General features: G+C 34.8%; 1 protein-coding gene across 1 annotated transcript in view; it reads left to right on the forward strand.

The window, feature by feature from the left end:
- MED13L (mediator complex subunit 13 like) overlaps positions 1-22,232 on the forward strand; it is a 305,115-nt gene that overhangs the window by 6,576 nt on the left and 276,307 nt on the right. Inside the window, exon 2 of the mRNA XM_021709241.1 lies at positions 15,227-15,539. Within this exon, the coding sequence (XP_021564916.1) occupies positions 15,227-15,539 (313 nt within the window). The remainder of the gene's footprint in view (positions 1-15,226; positions 15,540-22,232) is intronic.

Raw genomic sequence — 22,232 nt, forward strand, 5'->3', positions numbered from 1 at the left:
GTCTCGAACCCGCAGGCTCAGGCAATCTGCTCACCTCAGCCTCCCAAAGGCGTGGGATTATAGGCTGAGCCACCGAGCCCGGCTGTGTTCGGCATTTTAATGAAAGTTTTATTAGATTCAGCTTGTCAATTAAAAAATTATCTGTGGGGATTTGATTGTAACTGCATTGAATCTGTAGATCAAGTTGAGAATTGACATGCTAATAGTTTTAAGTCTTCTAGTCCATGGACATTGTCTGGCTCTCCATTTCTTTACATACTCAGTTTCTCTTAACATTGTTTGTTAGTTTTTGGTATGTAGGTCTGGAACACATTCTTTTTTTATCAGATTTATGTCTAAGTAGTTCATGGTTTCCAATGCTGTTTAAAATATTTGTTTTAAAGTATTTTCTACTTGTTTACCACTAGTTTGTAGAAATACAGTTACTTTTTATATATTGACCCTGTATATTACAAGTTTCCTAAACTCTTATTAGTTGTATTAGATTTTTTTTGTAGAATCCTTGGATTTTTGAAAATGTATATTATCTGCAAATAAAGGTGGTTTATACCTTCCTTTCCAATTTGTTTTACTTTTTTTTTTTTTTTTTGCCTTATTGAATTTATTAGGACCTATAGTGCAATAATGAATAAAGTAGTAAGAGTGTAATATTGCTTTGTTCTTGATTTTAGGCAGAAATTGTTCAGTCTTCCATCATTGATATTAGCTTTGGATTTTCAAACATCTCCTTAATCAAGGTGATGAAGTTCCCTTCAATTCTTAGTTTGCTTAATTTTTAAAATACCACAAAAGGATGTTGAATTTTGTTAAATGTTTTCTCTACATCTTTTGATGTAGGTTTTATTCTGTTAATATGGTGGATTATGTGATGGGTTTTTCAGCAAATTTTGAATTTCCAAGGTAAATTTTAGGTTTGGGGTATATTGTTTTTTAAATATATATTTTTAAATATAGTTACATATAGGGCTTGCTAATATTTTGTTAATGAGTTTCAAATATATGTCCATGAAGAATATTAACATGTAGATTTCCTTTTGTCATAATGTCTTTGTTTGGTCTTTGTATCATGGGTAATGTTGGTCTCATAAAATGATTGGAAAATAATCCCTTCTTTGTTTTCTGAAAGAGTTTGTGTGAAACTAGTGGTATTTCTTCCTTTGATGTTTGATAGAATTCACAGTGAAGCTATCTTGCCTTGCAAATTTCTTTGTGGGAAGGTTTGAAACCATGAATTTAATAGATATAGGGTTGTTCAAGTTTTCTAATTCTTTTTTGTGTTAGTTTGGTCATTCTTTCAAGTAATTTATGCATTTACTCTAAGTTGTATTTATTGGCACAGAAGTTGTTTGTAATAATTCCTCTGTCTTTTTGGTATTTTTAGGTTGTGTATTTTAGAGTACCTTCTCTTTTATTCTTGATATTGATAATGTACCTATTCTTCCTTTCTTCATTAGTTTAATGAGAATCTGTCAATTTTATTAATCTTATGGAAAAATCAGCTTTCTGTTTTATTGATTTTTCTGTTGCCAATGTTTATATCTCATTTATTTATTTTCTTTTCTACATTACTTCCTTTTCTCTACTTATTTTTGGTTTAATTTACTTTTCTTTTTATAATCTGAAGGTAGTAGCTTAGAGCAATGATTTTATGTCTTTCTAATATAAATATTTAAAGCTACAAATTTCTCTCTGAACACTGTTTTATGGCCTAGCATATAGTTTCTCTTGGTGAATGTTCTCTGTGCAGTTGAAAAAAATGTGTATTTTGCTGTTGTTGGCATGTTTCATAAATGTCGGTTTGGTTATGTTGGTTGATAGTATCCACATTTTCTATCTCCTTATTGATTTTCTGTATTCTTTTTCTTTTGCTGGGGGAGGCCTGTTGAAATCTCTAATTATAATTTTGTATTTGTTTTTCCTTTCAGAATTTTTGCTTCATGTATTTTGAAGCTCTGTTATTAGGTACACGCACATTTGAGGTTTTTTATGTCTTTTTGAAAAATGACATTCTCTTTTTTAGACAGTCTCCCTTTTTCCCAGACTGGAGTGCAGTGTTGTGATCATGGCTCACTGCAGCCTCGAATTCCTTGGCTCAAGTGATCCTTCCACCTCAATCTCCCAAGTAACTTGGATGACAGGTGCATGCCACGATGCCCAGCTAATTAAAATTTGTGTGTGTTTGTGTGTGGAGACAGTCTTACTATGTTGCTCAGGCTGGTCTCAAAACTCTTGACCTCAAGCATTCTTCCTGCCTTGGCCTCCCAAGGTGCTGGGATTGTAGATATGAGCCACTGCACCTGGCTGCCATTCTTATCATTACAAAGTTTCCTTGTTTATTTTTAGAAATAGTTCTTCTCTTGGAAGCAGCTTTGGTATTATTCTTGTCATTTCAACTCTTTTATAATTAGTATTTGCATGATGTATCTTTTTTCTATCATTTTACTTTTAACCTAGGTATGTCTTGATACGTAAAGTGCATTTCTTGTAGTTGGGCCTTTAATAAAAAAAATCAATTCTGAAAACCCTACCTTTTAATTGTAATATTTAGTCTATTTATGTTTAATATAATTATATTGATATGGTTGGGTTTAAGTTCATTGTCCTTTTTTCTTTCCTATACTGGTTCTTAGTTCCTTTCTCCCTGTTTTTTGACTTGCTTTTGAATTATCTGAGTATTTTTTATAATTCAATTTTTAATCTCCACTACATTAGATATACCTCTGTTTTACTTTGCAAGGGCTGATCAGGGGTTATAATATACATCTTCAACTTATCACAGTCTACCTTTAAATAATATTAAACTCCTTTAACTTCTTTATTTATAATGTAGAAACCTCCCATTTTTTCCTTCTGGCTTTTTTACTGTTGTCATCATACTTTTTCTATATATCTGATATTTTTCTACATATATTTTCTATATAGCTGACATGTTACATATATTGTGACATGTAGTTCACAATACCTTATTGCTTTTGCTTTAATCAGTTAATAAGCTTTTAAATACATTAAAATGAGAAAATAAATATATTTATTTATATGATACTATTTCTGGTACTCATTCTTTTGTGGAGGTCAGATTTCCATCTCGTATCATTTTCCTTGCACCTGAAGAATAAAAAAAAATTTTTTTCTAATTACGTTTTTTTTGGGTGCAGATCTGTTGGTTAACAGATCTAAAATGTTCAGATCTAAAGATTCATCTAAAACAGATCTAAAGTTTCATCTCAAAATAGGTTTGTATTTTACCTTCAATTTTGAAGAATATTTGTGTTTGATTTAAAATTCTAGATTTGGAAATTTTTTTTTCATTTTCACATATATTTCCGTTGTTCTCTACTTGCATATTTTTGTATGAGAAGTCTGTAGTTAATATTATCTTTGCTTTCCCTTATGAATGTGTCTTTTTTTCTCTGTTCAGTTTTAAGATTTTTCTTTTTATTGCTGGTTTTCAGAAATTTTATTTTGATGTATTTTGGTATGATTTTTTGTTTGCTCATTTTGCTTCTTGGGGTTCACTGAACTTGTTGGATCAGAGGCTTATTGATTTCATGAAACTTGGAGATTGTGGTCATTATTTATACATTTTTTGTTTGTTTTCCCCTCATTCTGGGATCCTGATATATGTTAGATTGCTTGATATTACTCTGACTGCAAAAGTTATTTTGGGTTTGCTGCTCATTTATTTTGTTTTTACAAATTCTTTTGTTTTCAGCTTGGATAGTTATATTGTATGTTTTCAAGTCCCCTGGGCTTTTTTTTCTTTTTCTTTTTTAATTGCTTTTGGGCAGTGCCTCATTTGCTATTAAACCCATTCAGTTCATTTTCATTTCAGGTTTTACATATTTGGACTCTAGAAATTGTATTCAGTTGTTAAAAAATATCCTCCATTTCTGTCCTTATTATATTTGTGGTTTTCTTTAAATCCTTGGCCATATTTATTAGCTGTTTTAGATTGGACTTGGTGACTCAGGCCTGTAATCTCAGCACTTTGGGAGGCTGAGGCTGGAGGATTGCTTGAGCCCAGAAGTTGGAGACCAACCTGGGCAACATAGCAAGATGTCATCTCTATTTAAAAAAAAAATAGCTGTTTTAAAATGCTTGTCTGTTAATTTCATCATTACTCTCATTTCTGGATCTGACTCTGCTCATTGATTTTTTTTCTTCTAGTCATGGATCCCATTTTTCTTCTTCTTGAAAGTCTGGAATTTTTTAATTGATTGCTAGACTTTGTGAATGTTATGCTGTTGAGTCTGGATTTTCTTTCTTTCCTTTAAAGAGTTGAATTTTGTATTGGCTGGCAGTTAATAAGATCAGGCTATTATTATTACTTTTTTTCTAAGACTTGATTGTTAGCGTGGGTTGGAGTAGTCTTTTTGCTAAAGCTGGTTTCCTACTTATGAGGTGTGACCCTTTTATGATCTCTGTTCAGTGCCTAAAGTATTTAACTGTTTTTTTCTCTCTGGCTCTTAGAACTTGTCAGGCTCCCAGCTTTATGTGAGCTCTTGGAATGATAGCTCCTTGGTAATTCTTTGCCTGGCCTTGTTGAATTTTACTGTTTGAAATTGCAGCTTAGTATTTAGGAACAGTTTCAAAAGAATGCCTGTCAAATCTTTGGAGCTTTTTTCTGAATAATCTTTCTGGTGATCTGCTCTCACAAATTTCAATCGCCTCAGTTTTTGTAGGGTCCACCTCATTTGTTTTCCTTCTCTTAGGAATCCTAGCTCTGTACTACCTATTGCCCAGTGTCTGAAAACAGTAGTTTCATATATTTTGTCTAGTTTTCTGGCTGTTTATGGTGGGAGGATAATTTGGTTCTTATTTATATTTTAAGTGTCACATTTGCCTGTGTATGTTATCTTAGTTCAGGGTTCAGCAGACTTTTTCTTATGAGACCAGGGAGTCATTATTTCAGGCTGTAGGCCGTATAGTCCCCACTTGCAACTAGGTGGTTGTAATGCGAAAGCAGTCACAGACAATATGCAAAGAAATGGGCATAGTTGTGTACTAATAAAACTTTATTTGTAGAAACAGGTGATCATCTCAGAAGCCACAGTTTAACCCCTGAGCTAGTTGACTGAAATAACAGTGATATTAGCATTATGAAATCTTATTGTTGGACAGAATCTTTGAGACTCATTTCAGGTTTGAAAATAACTTTATAAATCATTGTTCAGCTAGTCCTTAGACATTTGAAGGCACTTTGCATTCTCCTTATCTAGTATTGACCAGCTTCTCCTTACCCCTTCCCCACATATCTATGATTAACTCTGTGTCAGGGATTTTTTTTTTTTCCTTGAGGGAGCTCTCACTTTGTTTTAATCATCAGTTTTTCCATTTGGTTCTGTTGCTACCACTTGGGACTGTGCTGAGCAAATCTAATTAATCTTCTATATATCAGTCTTTTGTATAATACAAGTCCTTAAATAACTTCAGAATCTTTTTACTACATGTTAAGTTCATTCAATTGTTTTTTTTATCATGTGGCTTTATTCTTTTATTCTTGTTGCCATGTTAACTTGCTTGAAAAGACTGAACATGAGGCCAAATAGCCTCTACCATATGACTTGTTTAGATTTCTTCACTAACCTAGTCTTTCATCTGTTAATTTGTTCCATTTTATCCAGTTTCTTCTCAAAGTATGGAGCTAGGAACTGAAAGCAATATTCACTAGTGACATGATAAGTTAGATTTGTTGAATAGGATCTAGATTTTATACTTATTAATGTAGCTTAAGATGGCAATAACTTTTTAATGGTTACTTCATTGTTTAATTGTGTTAAACTTATTGTCAAATAAAACCTCTGAGCCTTTTTCACTTATATTTCAGCTAAACCAACTCTTTTAAAAATCTTTATTTACATTTTTGAGTTAATATTGGTAAGCTGAGGGGTGAAAAGAAAATTACACTTGAGGAAATAGTTATGAATCAGCCAACATATATATGTTAGGAAGCATCTTTTATATATGACCTCATTGTATGGAGGGATATCACATTGTATTTCTCACAAAATGGAAATAACCAGTCAGATGGGAGGCCTAATGTCTTGTCAACAGCCCCCTCTGCACAGGAGGAATCCCTGGCGAGCACCATAGCTGTGACTGGGAAGAGTTTAAGCAGAGCCAGATGGGATGGAGCAGGAAGCTGGAAGGATGTCACTGCCCAGCTGGGTTTTAATAGTCTAAAATGAAGATAAGAAATAGTCAACAGCAACACATTATTTTAACACATGGTAAATAACCTTTTGGCTTTTGCATCACTATTTAGAAGATATATTAAATTGTTGTAACGCTTAGGAATTTGTCTAGAATAAGCCTGCAAAATGGTATGAGTTCTCAATATTAGTAGTAACATCACATTAAATAAACTTGAGCACAGTTTGATTAATTTTGTTAAAATTCCCCCCTCCCCCTTCTCTGGGGTCTTGCTATGTTGCCCAGGCTGGTCTCAGGCAATCCTCCTGTCTTGGTTTCCCAAAGCGCTGGGATTACAGATATAAGCCAAATAGTTCTATAAGGTTTATAAGAGTAACATTCTGCTCCTGTCCTCTATTTCACCTTCTTTAGAAGCAAACATGGATCCTCTTTTGTTGATTATCTTGGTTCTTACTTAAATGTTTCTAAATTCTAAGCTTATAGCTACTTTTAGGTTTTTCAGTTCTAGATCTTCCACTATTGAAGAGGAAGGTTTAGCTCATTCTCTCTGCCTCCTCTAAGGCAAATACCCCTTTTCTATTCCTTCATTTTACTAAATTAGTCATATAGTAATTTTGGTCCACTCACTATTCAGTGTTAACATTCTCATTATTATTATGTTAACACATGACTGAGACATCTAGTTAAACTGGCTACTTTCCTTTTCTTTACAACTTGAAGATGGTGATTATCTGCTTTTTAAAAAAATGCTCTTTCTGTCTTCATGTCTTTCATTTCTGTTCTTCTTTGAGTTGGGGTCTCACTCTATTGCCCAGTCTGGAGTGCAGTGGTGCGATCATGGGTAACTTATAGGCTCAAGTGGTCCTCCAGAGTAGCTGGGACTACAAGTGTGTGCCACCATGCCTGGCTAATTTTTTGTAGAGACAGGATCTTGCTGTGTTGCCCAGGCTGGTCTCAAACTCCTGACCTCAAATAATCCTTTTGACTCAGCCTCCCAAAGTGCTGGAATTACAGGTGTGAACCACCAAGCCCAACCTGCTTATTTTTCTATAACTCATCCCCATACTTTCTGCCTATTGTGTGAAGCACTTTTAAGACTCTCAGGTTAGTTTTATTAGTTTCATCTTCTTGAATTAATCTTTACTGGAGCCACCTGACTTGTCATAATTTGGATTGCACTGGTAAGTAGTTGGCAGTCTGTTATTATCATTCATTGTACTCTCAGGGATTTATTTTGCTCCCTTCCATGTTGGGTCTGTTTCCTGAATCTCATTACTTCTTACTTGGTTTATTCTCTCAATTTGGTGAGTATGTACCCAATAGCTTCCTGAGAAAGAATGCAATTTTTTTTTGCTTTAAAAAAATCCATTTATCCTATTTGTATATTTGTTAGACAGTTTAGACTAGTCTATGTATCTAGTTTGGAAATAATTCTTTAGAATTTTGGAGTTATTGCGCCTTTGCCTTCTTCTGGTATTGCTGTTGAGATGTTAGACATCCTTCTAATTCCTGATTGTGACCTCTTTTTACCATATAGAAGCTTGAGAATCTTCTCTTTGTGGTGTGCTGAAAGTTTGTAGTGATGTGCTTTCTTTGATTCTTTCTCTCTCTCTCTCTTTTTTTTTTTTTGAGTTGGAGTCTCACTCTGTCTCCCAGACTGAAGTGCAGTGGCACACTCCCGGCCACCACAGCCTTGATCTGCTGGGCTCTGGCAATCCTTCTGCCTCAGTCTTCCAAGTAGCTGGAACTACAGGTGTGCGCTACCATGCCTGGCTAACTTTTGATACAGTGTAGAGATGAGGTCTCGCCATGTTCCCTGGGCAGATCTTGAACGTGCAGGCTCAGGCAATTCACTCACCTTGGCTTCCCAAAGTGCTGGGATTATAGGTTGAGCCACCGAGCCCGGCCTGATTCTCTCTTAATCTGTCGTTCAGGATACTCACAGAGTCCTTTTAATCTAGGAATTCACATTCTTTTTTTTTCTGGGAAATTGTAATGAATTATTTCATTGATCATTTCTCCTTTATTTCCTATATTTTGTCTTTCTGAAAGGGCTCGTATTTGGATTTGAGTTTCTTGGGTTGCTCCTCTAGTTTAATCCCTTCCCTTCCATTTTTCATTATGTTTATTTGCTTTATTTTCTGGGAGAGTTTCTAAAGTTTATTTTTCAAATATTTCACTGGATTTTATCACTTCTGGTATCATTATTTAAAATTCTCCAAGAGCTTTTATTTTTTACTTTTTTTATTTTTTATTTTTTGAGTTGGAGTCTCACTCTGTCGCCCAGACTGGAGTGCAGTGGCCGCTCCCGGCCACCGCAGCCTCCACCTGCTGGACTCTGGTGATCCTTCCGCCTCAGCCTTCCAAGTAGCCGGAATTACAGGCATGTGCTACCACACCTGGCTGATATTTTTATTTATTGTAGAGATGAGGTCTCGCTGCCCAGGCGGGTCTCGAACCCGTGGGCTCAGGCATTCCACTCACCTCAGCCTCCCAAAGGCGTGGGATTACAGGCTGTGCCACTTAGCCCGGCTTCTCCAAGAGCTTTTAATAAAAATTCCCTTTTCTGAAATAGCATCCTGTTCTTTTTAAAAATTGTACCATTTTGTTTCTTTGAGAATATTAATATAGGTATTTTTAAAGTTATCGTCTCCCATTATCTCTTTCCTTCAAGTCAGTTTTGTATTTGTTCTTGTATTTGTTTTTGTTTCTGTAATTCCTTAGTGGTTTTTCTTAACTATTTATTAATTCTTGGTTGTATGTTCATGTTTAGGAATGGTAGACTAAAAACTGCTTGGAATTTCTGAGCATGTGAGTGACATTTGTTTACTGTCACTGATCCAGGTGGGCTCCTTTGGGGAACCTCCGATCTGAATATCTTAAGGTCTTTTCTCTGGAAAAAGGATTTCCCAGAGAAGACTTTTTCAGACTCCTTTCTGGGAGTTGAAGAACTGGCTGCTAGCTTTCTGCATGTTTAGAGGATGTTTAGAGGCTGATGGAGAGAGGGTGGTTCATGACCTTCATTCTCTATATATTCACCAAATGCCTTGTTTTAACTCTTGTTACCTGCCTTTGGTTTTCCTGTGTCCCCCAGTCCAGACACCCTCTCTTTTACTGTTTCCAGAGAATTCTCTTCTGATTAGTTACTTGGGTGTAGAAGGGGCATTAACTCGGCTCTGTGCAGTAGGGAGTATACCTGGGCATCTGAGTGCCTTTAAGCAAACTTTCAACCATTTTTCCTTATTTTATCTCCTTTCTGCCTTTCTTTTTTTTTTTTTTTGAGTTGGAGTCTCACTCTCTTGCCCAGACTCCGGTGATCCTTCCGCCTCAGCCTTCCAAGTAGCTGGAACTACAGGCGCATGCTACCACGCCCGGCTAATTTTTTGATTTATTGTAGAGATGAGGTCTCGTCAAGTTGCCCAGCCGGGTCTCGAACCTGCGGGCTCAGGCATTCCACTCACCTTGGCCTCCCAAAGTGCTGGGATTACAGGCTGAGCCACCGGACCCGGCCTCCTTTCTGCCTTTCAACCCTACTTCCAAAGTTACCTGTATTTAATTTCTGAGGCTGAGGTGACTCTGTGTCAATTGGGTTGTATCTCTGCTTTCTCTATGTCTTACGTATTGTAAATTTCGTTACCCTGTAAACATCTGTTTCTTAGCTTTCAAAGTTTTGATACTATCTTCTACCTACCACTGTGATTTTATGATTTAAGGAAAAACAAAACAAAACAAAACAAAGAAACAGACTTCTTTATTGATGTTTTAGAGGGATTTAAGAGAGAGCAAAAGCAGATGCGTGTGTTTACTCTGCTAGCTTTACCTGGAGTTGGTTAGTTATGTTTTAATAGACGTTTTCTATTGTATGTGACTTTTTCCTATTTTCTGACTAAAGTTGAGAGGTGACTTAATATGTTTACTGTATTCTCCTGATCTACTAGAGTAGTAGTTACTCTTTTACAGGAAGAGGTGAGGTTAGGCAGACTTGTAATATACTGGTACATTCTTGTTAACCCCAAATTATCACACCTGCCTTTTCTCCAAACCATTCTAGAAATCTAGATTAATGTCCTGTATTTTGAGGAATCTTTATTTCAATTGTTTTTTTGAAATTTTGAATATCTTCTGGCAGCTCTTCTGTTCTTGCTGATTGGTCTAAGATGGCTAATGAAGGTTCTATCTCATTTGCAAGTTGCCTTTGCGAGTGGGATGTAATTAGCCTGGGCCTGGAGACTTGAACTCATTTACAGTATCTAGGTCAACCCTATCACTTTACTGGTTCTGAAGCTGATGCACCTTGAGGTAGAGTAGATTTCCTAACATCCTATAGGTAAATTGTTGAAAAACCAGGCCTAGAACCTAGATCTCCTGATCTCCAACTAGTGTTCTTTCCATGATACCGTACCCTGGGTTCCTTCTTATCAGCGTCTGCTAGTTTTACTCCGTTCCTCATTTCCTACGTTTTGTACCTGACACATAGGACACTAAGAATCAATATAAATTTTCTTTAAGTTACTTTTATGCAGTTAGGAAGTGCATCTATCCTGATTCTGTTGTAATCTATTTAATTAGAACCATTCTGAACTGACTGCCTTCTGTTTAGGCCAGAGGAGTCTCTACTAGTTAACTTCAATTTTCTGAGCTCAAACGTTGACTACCTCTACAACAGATGTCTGCCATCGCTGAGCAAGTTTCTTCCAGCCTGTCTTGCTATTAGAATAGTTATGTTTCTTGGTTTGTTATAATACCCTCTAAGAATTAGCTTGTATAGATACCATCTTATAGTGATAACATGTAAAAGAAAGCATATAATTATCTGAGTGAAATAAGAAAATCTCTTCTATTCATGAGATGATGTGTGGGCACACTTATACTAGTTTTTTTAATACCTCAGGAAGACTAAAGATTCATGAACTTTATTAAATTAGAGAGTATAAGCCGGGCTCGGTGGCTCAGCCTGTAATCCTGCGCCTTGGGAGGCTGAGGTGAGTGGATTGCCTGAGCCTGCTGGTTCGAGACCTGCCTGGGCAACTTGGTGAGACCTCATTTCTACAATAAATAAAAAATCAGCGGGGTGTGGTACCACGCACCTGTAGTTCCAGCTACTTGGAAGGCTGAGGCGGAAGGATCTCCAGAGCCCAGCAGGTTGAGGCTGCAGTGCCCAGGAGCGGCCACTGCACTCCAGTCTGGGCGACAGAGTGAGACTCCAACTCAAAAAAAAAAGTATAGCCATGAGGTCTAGCCATTGCTAAATTGAGTTGATGACAGTTTCTTTGTACTATTTTATAATCCTCTTGGACTAATTTTTACAATTAGCCCTAGGAAGCAGCATGGCAGAGTATGGTAAGAATTTATGCTTTAAATTCAGTTATGGTATATTTGGGATCCACCATTTGCTACCTGTGGTTATGGGAGAATTATTTAACCTTTCTGAGTCCTAATTTATTTAGCTGTCTGTTATAAAGACTAAAAATTATATATGTATACCCTATTATGATGCCTAGTATTAGAGCTAATATATGAAAATCCAAGTATGATGCCTGGCATTAAGTAGATGCTTAATAAGTAATGATGGTGGTGGTTTTTATTATACATGGTTTTGTTCTATACATTTTATTATGATCTTTTTGCTTCTATATTTTAAAAACCATGTGAGTTTTTGGATAAGCATTTGTCAGAAATTGGGACAATAGAACTTGGGTGGACTTGATGTTTAACTATAAATATGATCATGCTACATGAAGACATTTTAATTTAATTGAATAAATATCCATGATGGGAATTTCTTTTTCTCGGACACTATTTCAATATTATTATGTTGTCTTTTCTTTTATCAAACATTAATTTAAATTTTAAAATAATGTCTTTGAATAGCCATTTCATATTTAGTTATCACTGTTAGGCTTGATTAATGTTTCATTGTTAGATTTTCCAATGAAGGTTGGTATGATATTTAGTTTTAACTTCAAAATAAAACAACTAGATTGTTTTAAAATAATTGGACATTTTTCAGGTCTTTTGGCAGATTTAGTTATGAAGTGATTATATCACTTGCAACTTTGTAAAGACCGTAGAGCAGGTGGTAGCGGCTTCCCTTTGCCACTGAGAGCATAGAAGCACTGATAGGAAGTTAGTGGAAGTGCTGGGATTAGGAAACCAGTCTCCTGAGTCAAAGCCAAATATTTTGTCTTCTCAACTGTGCCGGATGTTACAGGTGAAAGTGTTCTAGTGAGTAAATTGTTGTGCAGATTTTCTTGGAGACTGACTCATCTGATGTTTAAATCTCTGATATCTCCTAATTGTCTAATTGTTTAAATATGGTTAATGTCAGTATGACTGATTCATATTTTCTTGATACGTTTTTATCCCTCCCCAGAAGATCCACAGAACCACTATCTTTAGCTTAGGTGTTAATAAGATTTCAACTGCCTCTATTTATTCTTTTTGTTCTCTTCTTTAACATTTATTTACAGACTGATGTTAGACTTTCTGATTAAAACCACACACGTTACTTGTATTCAAATAAACAAAGGAACTTGTAAGATAGAAAAATGGAGAAAGGATATAGATAACTCAAAGTAAGAGAAATAGCACTACTGTTACTAGTATGCTGATAATATCATGTACGGTTTTGCCATGTTCCAGACACTGTCCCTAGGTACTTTACATGTGTGCTATTTAGTCAACACCTTGTTAAGTACTGTTACCCTCATTTTATGGGTGAGGCAGCTGAGGGACAGAGGTTAAGTAACTTGCTAGGTACTTGCTACTTACAGCTAGTAAGTATGGAGTTGGGTACTCAAACCCTGGAAGGATAGCCTCAGCTTATACTTCTGATCAAATAGGTGATAACAGTTTCCTCCAAGCAGAAAAAAGACTACATATTTGTATAAGGACACATACCCTTGTATTAAATTGGCAGGTAAAGACATGCAATTTGGGAGGCAGCTGTTCTTACTGGGGGCATTATTAATGGAAAGGTAGTGTGGTAGTACTCTTCTTGAGTCTTGAAATATTTATATTCTTTGGTCATTCTATACCAAGCAATCTCTTCTAAGGAATTAATCAGGAAAATAACAGTGTTCAAATATGTGCACTAATTATAATAATTGCAGTAGTGGAAAAAAAAATGGAAGCTTGTCCAGGTGGTTAAGTTATATTTTCTCCAGAGAGTGAATAGAATATTTTGCAAACATTAAAATTGTTTTTGAAGTATAATTATTAATATATAACAATATAATTAGTGAAAAATTAGGATGTAAAACCAAGCAGCAGGGTTTCTGCTTTAAAAATGTGTATATACAGGCTGGGCACAGTGGCTCATTCCTGAATCCCAGAACCTTGGGAGGCTGAGGTGAGAGGATTTCTTAGGCCCAGGATTTCAAGACCAGCCTGGGCAACATAGCAAGACCTCTTTTCTACAGAAAAAAACAAACAACGAAAAAAGCCAGGTGTGGTGGCGTGTACCTTTAGTTCCTCCCAGCTACTTGGGAAAGGTGAGGTGAAAGGATTGCCTGAGCCCAGGAGGTGGAGGCTGCGGTAAACTGTGATCATGTTACTGCACTCCAGCATAGGCACCAATGTGAGACTCTGACTCAAATAAGAATAAGAATAAAAAATGTATATGTACAGAAAAACAGGAAGGACATACGATAAGATGTTAATAATTATTTGTAGTGTGATTATGGTATATTATTTTTGAACTTTTTACACTGACCATGTAGCACGTTCATATTTAGAGGAAATCAAGTAACATAGAGAAAGCCTAGATGATTCCAATACCAGCATTTACTAAGCATATTCATTAAAGATTAGATTTGCAAATCTTATAGTGCAAAAGATAAGTTGTTGAATTTCAGATAGTTTTACTTTGGATATTCTCTTTGTAACTTTCTTTTTGAAGTGAAGTCTTTTTTACTTGGATTAAAGAGGCAATTTTTTTTTCACAAATGTGATCATGTGATTGCTTCAGCATTTTAAATTTGTTTCAGTTATGTTGGTAGAAGATTATGGCTATTTTTTCTAAACGGTGGTACTTAGTTTTTTTGAAAAAATTTGAAAAAAATTTTGTTGACCAAAATCAACCTTGATTGAATGCAGCAGACATATGGACTGTTTGGTACAGAATTATATTATGAATCGGTTTACTATCAGTTTTGAATATGCAGTTATAGTTTATAGCTACTTAAGTTAGGAATTTGGCTTTCATTTGTATTGAAACATCTTTGAAGTTTAGTTTTTTAAACCTAAGATTTAAGAAATCTTAAAATATAAATGTGTGTAATAGAACAAAGATACAGTGTCTATTCTCTGCTTGTTTCAAGTTCTCATGTTTTACAATGTGTTTAAAAAACAAAAGACCAAGCTACCTTAGGGAATTGTTATAGAAGCAATGATTTTCTGTGCGCTGCATATTAAATAACATGAATAAATTGCTTATAACTTTGCATCAGTTTGTTAGCATCTTCTACATAAATAGCCTTTTAGGATTCATGATGAAGCACTAGGGTACTGCATGCTGCTTCTCTGATAAAACAAGGGTTTAAATTGTAGCTTCTGGATGGGAAGAAATTCCTTGAAATAAATTATTTCAATTCTACAAATTTTTAAAAAAACTCATATCTGATTTGTAAATATAACTTACGGATTGAATGTGGAATATAGGAAATGGACTGTATAGTAAATGTGTAGGTAAATAAAATGGTTCAGTAGGAAATCATGATTATCTGCTTGTTTAATTTTGGCACTTAATATAAAGAGCTACGTAGAAATAATTTTTTTATACTCTTTAAAAAAATTATTTTAAAGATGCAGGGTACATTTCAGAATTATGTATACAGATGATCATTGTACAGGTAAAATTTGGGCCTCACTTTGGTCCCCATGTCATTTGGTTTGAGATCAGGTACCCTTATGATGAAGTGTCTCCCCCTCCCACCCCCGGCCCAGATATCTTAATAGAAGTGAACTTTCTTCCCACCTTAAAATCGAGAAGGATTGACATGTCACTGGGAGAAATCTTATGATGTGAAGTTTGGTGTAAATATTTATTTTAGTACATTTTATTTTCTGTAAGGAAGCCTGTTTTCTGGGGTCTATAAAAGTAAAAAGAAAAATCAAAACTATTGCAATTTTTTTTGTCTTTTTCCAGGCTGAACTCACGGGAATCAAATGGCGTAGGTACAATTTTGGAGGGCATGGGGACTGTGGACCCATAATTTCAGCCCCAGCCCAAGATGATCCAATCCTGTTAAGTTTCATTCGCTGTCTGCAAGCCAACCTGCTCTGTGTATGGCGTCGTGATGTCAAACCAGATTGCAAAGAGTTATGGATATTCTGGTGGGGAGATGAACCCAACCTAGTGGGTGTAATACATCATGAACTGCAGGGTAAGGTTTCTGTTTTTTTGTAAAAATTATTTGCATCATTTCTTTGAACGATGATAAGTTTTGAAAAGATTACTAAATTAAGACTTGCTTAAAAGAAAGATCCCAAGTGTTCAAGGAACATTCTCACTCTCATCCCTCTAACTCCCGTCTCTTTTTTTTCCCTACAAACTTTCTAGTCCTTTCCCAGTTGTGCTGAGAATCAGAATTCTGTGAACCACTGTTATTTAGAAAGCATTATGTCTCTTGGGTGTGTTAGGGTGGATACAAGGCTGAGATCCACTGTTTTAAAATGATAGGGAATTGTGAATAATTAACAAGACAGTGAAATGAATAGATTTTTTTTTTTCTTGTACTGTGACTGTTGTGGTTTTTTGCTAGCTGAACTCTGGTGGAAGATTGGAAAGTGGAGAAACTTACTTTTGAGCCTTATTGGACAAAATTAAGATGTGACATAGAATAGTTTTTTGAAGAAAGATTAATATAAATGATCTGATCTGAATTTGGTTTAGCAAATTTTCCCTTGCCGTATTCTTGCTTATATTATTCGGTGATTCCAGGAAATGTTGACTTCAGTGTTGCCTAATTTTTATCTTCAAATTGTATTTACTACCTGGAAACTTTGAATTAATGTAATAGTCATTATTGTAAGCTGCCTTTTATATTTACCACAGATTTATAATCAGAGGAAGTTTTATCAATATTCTTTGAATTTCTAGTAAAAGTTTTTTACCTCTTTACCTAAGTGTTTCTTTCTAGCATGTTAAGAAATTTTTCCAAGGTGAGACTAATTCTGATCTTTAGTTAGATGTTAACTCTTTTAGTCTCTCATAACCAACTTTTATCTCCAAACTCTATTTTGTTAATTTATGGTTGAAAATTTCAGACAGTATTTAAAATGTTTTGTTAGTTGATGTTTTTAAATATTTTTTAGAGGAAGGAGTAAAACTTACTTGAATGTGTATTTAAGGGTCTGTTTCTAAATTAGCTTCTACATTTGCCTGAAAAATTTCCTCCCAGCTTCTGCTTAACACCTTTCTAACTTTCTTGGCAGACATTTTCATCTGTGATGTCTCCTGCCACGGCAGCCAGAGGGCGCTAAACCACAGTGGACTAATTGTTTAATGGTCCTTGGGTCTGTTCAGCTCAAACCTCTATCCTGATATTTTTTTAGGGTATTTGTTTATAAATATAAGAACCCATTCTGGGTAAGATGGTTACTTAGCTGGTTAATCAGCAAAATCTCAGAACTTAATTTCATTTCAAAGCCTTTTTTTTTTGTAGTTAGCATTTAACTCTGGTAAAATTGGACTTTTAGAACATCTGAATTCTGTTTATTAGACTTTTAAAAATTAGATGTCACCTGGAAGATATTTATAACATTTTTGTTTGTCCATGTACATATCAAAACATATTTCTGTTCTTTTAAAACATTTTTCGTATGTAGTAGAAAGGTATATAGCTTTCTTTTTTTTCCTTTTAGTTTCTTCTTTATGTTTCATTCTCATTTTCTATTTCCCTACTCCATACTGATCTCTTGCATTTTAACTTTTTGGCCTGCTCTTTATTTGCTAGAGGTCTAATGATGAGGAAACCAAACTCAACTGTTAATTAGGCTTATTTCATTGATGTAAGAATAAAATTTTTTATACTAACAAAGAAAATTATCAGTATTTTTAGAAATAGCTTATTATTGTGTTATTTCTCATAGCCTTTATTATTGAATTAACAAAAAAGTGTAGGCTATTTAAAATTTTTTATGTTGTTTTAGGGTACATATGTAGCTTCATTAATTTAAGTCTATTTTGGTAAAGAGTTAAGCAAAGATTGACTTATTTTTAAATTGTTTTTTAAAATTATAGTAATACTTATTTTAAATTAGAAAATCAGGAAAACATAGAGAACAAAGAAATTAACATCCTGAAGTCTAAAATGTTTTTATTAGTTGATGTTTTTATGTATAAATTGGTATTATACTAGTTTGTAATCTGGTCTTTTTCACTTAACAATATATAGTGAATTTTTCCCCATGGGAATGATTATTTTTTCTTTTGAGTTTGAAAACATTGTCAACTGTTTATTCTTGCAGTATTTGGAATAATTATAGCTTCATTGAGGGTGTCTGTTCTTTTTAATATGTTGAATTTTGAGAGAGTTCTTATATACAGTCATATTAAGTGTCCATTTTTGTAGGAAAAACTGGTTGAAAGGGTGAATTATATGGTTCAACTTAATAATAGAAAATATCTGAGACTTAATTAGAAAAATGAGTGACATAAAGACAACTTTGTTTCAAGTAAAGGGAGTTAGAGCAATCATAGAAAAATGAAGAATATATTAATTGGCAGCCATACAGATGGAGGGTATTTTGAAATCTGTTTCATTCTCTAATATATTTGAGCCATTTTATTTTGAGTAAAATAAGTTGTAGCAGAATCCTGTTAGCAGACTTCAATGTGAAGCATGCGTGATGTTACCATTATTTGTAACATTCTCTTTTTATAGGGACATTTTACTGTTCCTTAAATTGCCTTTTAGTTATGTTACTTGGCATTTATCTTTGTCTTTACATGTACTCAGAATAGCATTCTAGTAAGAACCCTCACAGTAAAACATAATGCCAAAGTAACCATTTTGCATTTAAATTTGTAAAGTATTCCCACAAAATGAGACTAATTCCACAGGTTACACACACAAGTTAGTTTTATGATATTACACTTTTTGTTTAAATTCTTGAAATATTTATGGAATAGGCTGAGAGAAGACTGTACACATTTATAGTCTGTCTCTCTCACTTAGATCACTTAGATTAACACTTTTGGACTCTTGTCTGGGGAATTGCTGTTAATATTGTATAGCATAGTGGTTCAGATATTGGTTTGTGGATTGCTTAGGTTTGAATGCCAGCACGGTCACTTACTAGCTGTGTTTTCTTGAACACCTGGCCTCAAGTGATTCCCCTTGCCTTGGACTCCTAAAGTGCTAGGATTACATGCGTGAGCCATTGCGCCTGGCCAGCTGTGCTTTCTTGGTCAAATTATTTAACTTACTTGTGCCTCAGTTTCCACACTGTAAATTGGGTTTTGACGTTAAAAGAAGTCAATAGAGTACTTACAGCAGAACATATAGCAGTTAGTTTACATTTGTAATTATTTCTTTGCTACTTTGATGACAGTTAATTGAGGCATCAAAATTAAAATGTTTTGGCATTTTTCAAATAATAGGGTCTATATAGTACTTATTTCTTTCCAATGTTTATCAAATATTAATTTTTAAAGTATGCTTTTAGGTTGAAGCAGTTATATTTTCTAGTAATTATATTTTCTGGGTATAATAAGTGGGAATAATAAAATGTTAGAGCAGCAGAGATACCCATGCTTGTATGAAATTTGTCTAGACATATGCTGTAAATAAAATTCTGTAGCAAACCCTAAATTGCATTATGAGGCAGTAAGTACTTTAAGATTTGACACTGTTGCATCCCTGTAAGGTAGAGTTGTAACTTTACTGACTTCTCCCCATAATAGTGTCAAAGCAGGGCACATACTAAATATGTATATGCCCATTGTGAGGTTGTGTCCATCCATCCATCAGATGAACACAAAAATGAATTCCTCCATCTTTGGGTCCAATTACAGGAATTTGATGCAGTCCCTACGTTTGATTAGTTTTTAGTCTAAAATATGAAACAAGCATACTAATATATATATGATGTTGTGAACACTGTAAGACAAGTGGAATAATAGATTAACTGCTTTCCAAATAAACAAATTAGCAGTTCCATTGGTGTTCTATAAACTTGGTGTTCTATAAACTTATAACAGGAACACTGTGAACCTTAGTGCCAGTGGTAGGTAGCATAGCCTTCCTAGTTTCTGGCCCATTTATTCAGCCTCTGCATTTGGCAGAAACTGTACTCAGTCCTGGATATATAAAATGAGTCTTTATCCTTAAAGAGCTTGCAGTCTCATTGGGTAGGTAGCTAAATGAATCTCTCATTCTGATACAAAGGAGTAAATGCTGTAATTATTTTAAGTTATGGGATCCTGCAAAAGCAGCATTAGATTTAGCCATGGGAAACAAATGTGGGGAGACGATTGGGGAGCCCAGAGTTAGGTTTTAGGTGAATCTTATAGAAAATGTAGGAGTTATCTAGGTTGGGGTGTAGCTTGTCCTGGTCAGGGGAAATAGCCTGTACAGAGTCCTACAGCAGCCAGTGAATTATAGCAAGAGCAGGTTGCTTGGCGCATAGGATAGAAGTGAAATAGTCTCTCCACTAAAAGGCTGGGACGGTGGAGTACACCGAAGCAAGGATGAGCAATTTGGACTTAATTTGACAAATTTTGAGGAATTGTTACAGGTTTCTGATCAGGAACAAGATATAATTAGGAAGATTGATTTAGCAGTAAGATACGAGATGAATATGAGCAGGAAGACCTTAATATTGTAATAATTTTTAAATTCTAAATTGGGATAGGAACTTAAACATTCTGTTTACTTTAGGGTACAGATTTATTTAAATTAAAAATACTAATGATTATATACTATACTTTATATTAATAGTCTTTGAGACTTTTATCTTAACTCAATTTTTTTTACACTTTCAATTTGAATTTTAGAGGTTAATACAGTATGTTAGTTAAGTTGACTTCTACTAATCTACAAAACAAAATTATTTTATAAACACAGTTTCCTGGCAGTTTCATTGCTGATTAATCAGTGGTGGGAAAGGCATGTAGTCTTGAAACTCTAAAGCACAGACCTTTAAGGATGGGAGATTGCCTGTTCCAAAGCATTGAGAATTTCTGGTCCAGAAGAAGTATCAGACACAACCTTGTGTGTGTGTTTAATAACGCTTGTTGAATCAGTGAATGAAACTTATTTTATGAGGTTCTAACATAGCATAGTATTGTACTCAGAAGGGTTGATACAATTTGTGAAGATTGTAAATGAGTCGATAATTTGAGGAGATTGAAACCTAGTTAAAACAAGGCATTATTATTTCTAGTTTAATTCCCATGGGAGTGGAAGTAGACAATTTATTGCATATTTTGTACAAAAAAACATTTGCACTAAATGTACATTGTCTATAATTTTAAAATTTAATTTATCTGTGTTACCCCTTTTTCTTTTGATTATTACAGATAGGCAAATGTAAATTATAAAAAATGACTTACTTCTAAAAATGTTTGGCCCAATATTAGTGTCAGAAGTCTTAGGGATTAGTTTTATTGCCGGTTTAGGGGCAGATTGACAGTTGTCATCCTTTGTTGTGTAGAGACCTAAGTGTTGACGTTTTCTATTTTTAAGAGTACTGTTACCTATGCCAGCAGGTATGGGCCATTGTAAAAACATCAGAGAGCTAGGAAAAATTGATCTGGTTTTCTGACAGTGATCAGGGTAAGATAATTTAAAACACCAATACTGTTGTTTATATCACTGAACTAATTGCAAATCTCTGGAGGAAGAAGTGAGTATTTTGCAGGGGTGTGGGAAGGCTGAGAGAAGAGGATAGGAAGATAATTTGTTAGTATTATAATCTGTATTTATAGATTATAATTTGTAATCCCAAATGATGCGGTTGATAGAACTTTTGCTTAGATGTATCCTTTGCTTAGAAACATAACTACTCCATTCTTTCCATCATTTCATTTTGAAAAATGTTCACACACATGTATGCATATACCTTTTTTCCAACTTAACTATTTGAAAGTAACCTTCAGACCCCATGAATCTTTGCCTGTAAGTACTTAAACATGTAAGTCATCTGAGAATGAGACATTTTCCTTCATAATCATAACCCTGTTGTCATACTAAAGACATTGAACATGGATACAATTAAATTATCTAACATTTAGTCCATATTCAGATTTCCCCAATTGTCTAAATAATACCATTCATATCATTCTCTCCCTCTGATTCAGGACCCAGTCAGGATCACATATTTTAGATGCTTTATCTCCTGTAATTATTTATTTTTAAAATTTTTTAGCTTTTTATTTCTTGTTTTTTCTTTATTTCAGTAGCTTTAGGGGTTACAAATAGTTTTTGGTTACATGGGTGCATTGTATAGTGGCGAAGATGTCTGGATTTTAAAGTATACCCACCACCCCAATCTCCTGTAATTTAGAACAAGGGTCCCTAACCCCTGGGCCGCGGACAAGTTTTGTCTGTGGCTTATTAGGAACCGGGCCGCACAGCAGGTGAGCAGAGGGCTAGGGGACTCCGCTTCCTGTGAGATCAGTGGCTGCATTAGATTCCCATAAGAGCTTGAACCCTATGGTGAACTGCGCATGCGAGGTATCCAGGTTGCTGCTCCTTTTGAGAATCTAATGCCTGATGATTCCCCCCAACCCCCATCCATGGAAAAATTGACCTCCACGAAACTGGTCCCTGAGGCCTAAAAGACCGTGGACTTAGAACATTTCCCAAGTTGCCTTTTTTTTGGTCCTTCAATGATACTGATGTTATCTGAAAAGAGCAGTTCAGTTGTGCTGTAAAATGTTCTATATTTTGAATTTGTCTGTTTCCTAATTGATTAGTGTCAGGATAAACATTTTTGGCAAGAATGCTGAGTAAGTGTTGTGTACTTTCCATGGCATCACATTAGTACTAAGTTAGATTACTTGGTTTATAAGGTAGTGTCTGCCAGCTTTCTCCAGTGTAAAGATATCCTTTCCTTTTGCAATTATTAAG

This window comes from Carlito syrichta, unplaced genomic scaffold (assembly GCF_000164805.1).
Source record: "Carlito syrichta isolate Samal-C Ts95f unplaced genomic scaffold, Tarsius_syrichta-2.0.1 Scaffold169430, whole genome shotgun sequence".
NCBI classification, from domain to species: Eukaryota; Metazoa; Chordata; class Mammalia; order Primates; family Tarsiidae; genus Carlito; species Carlito syrichta.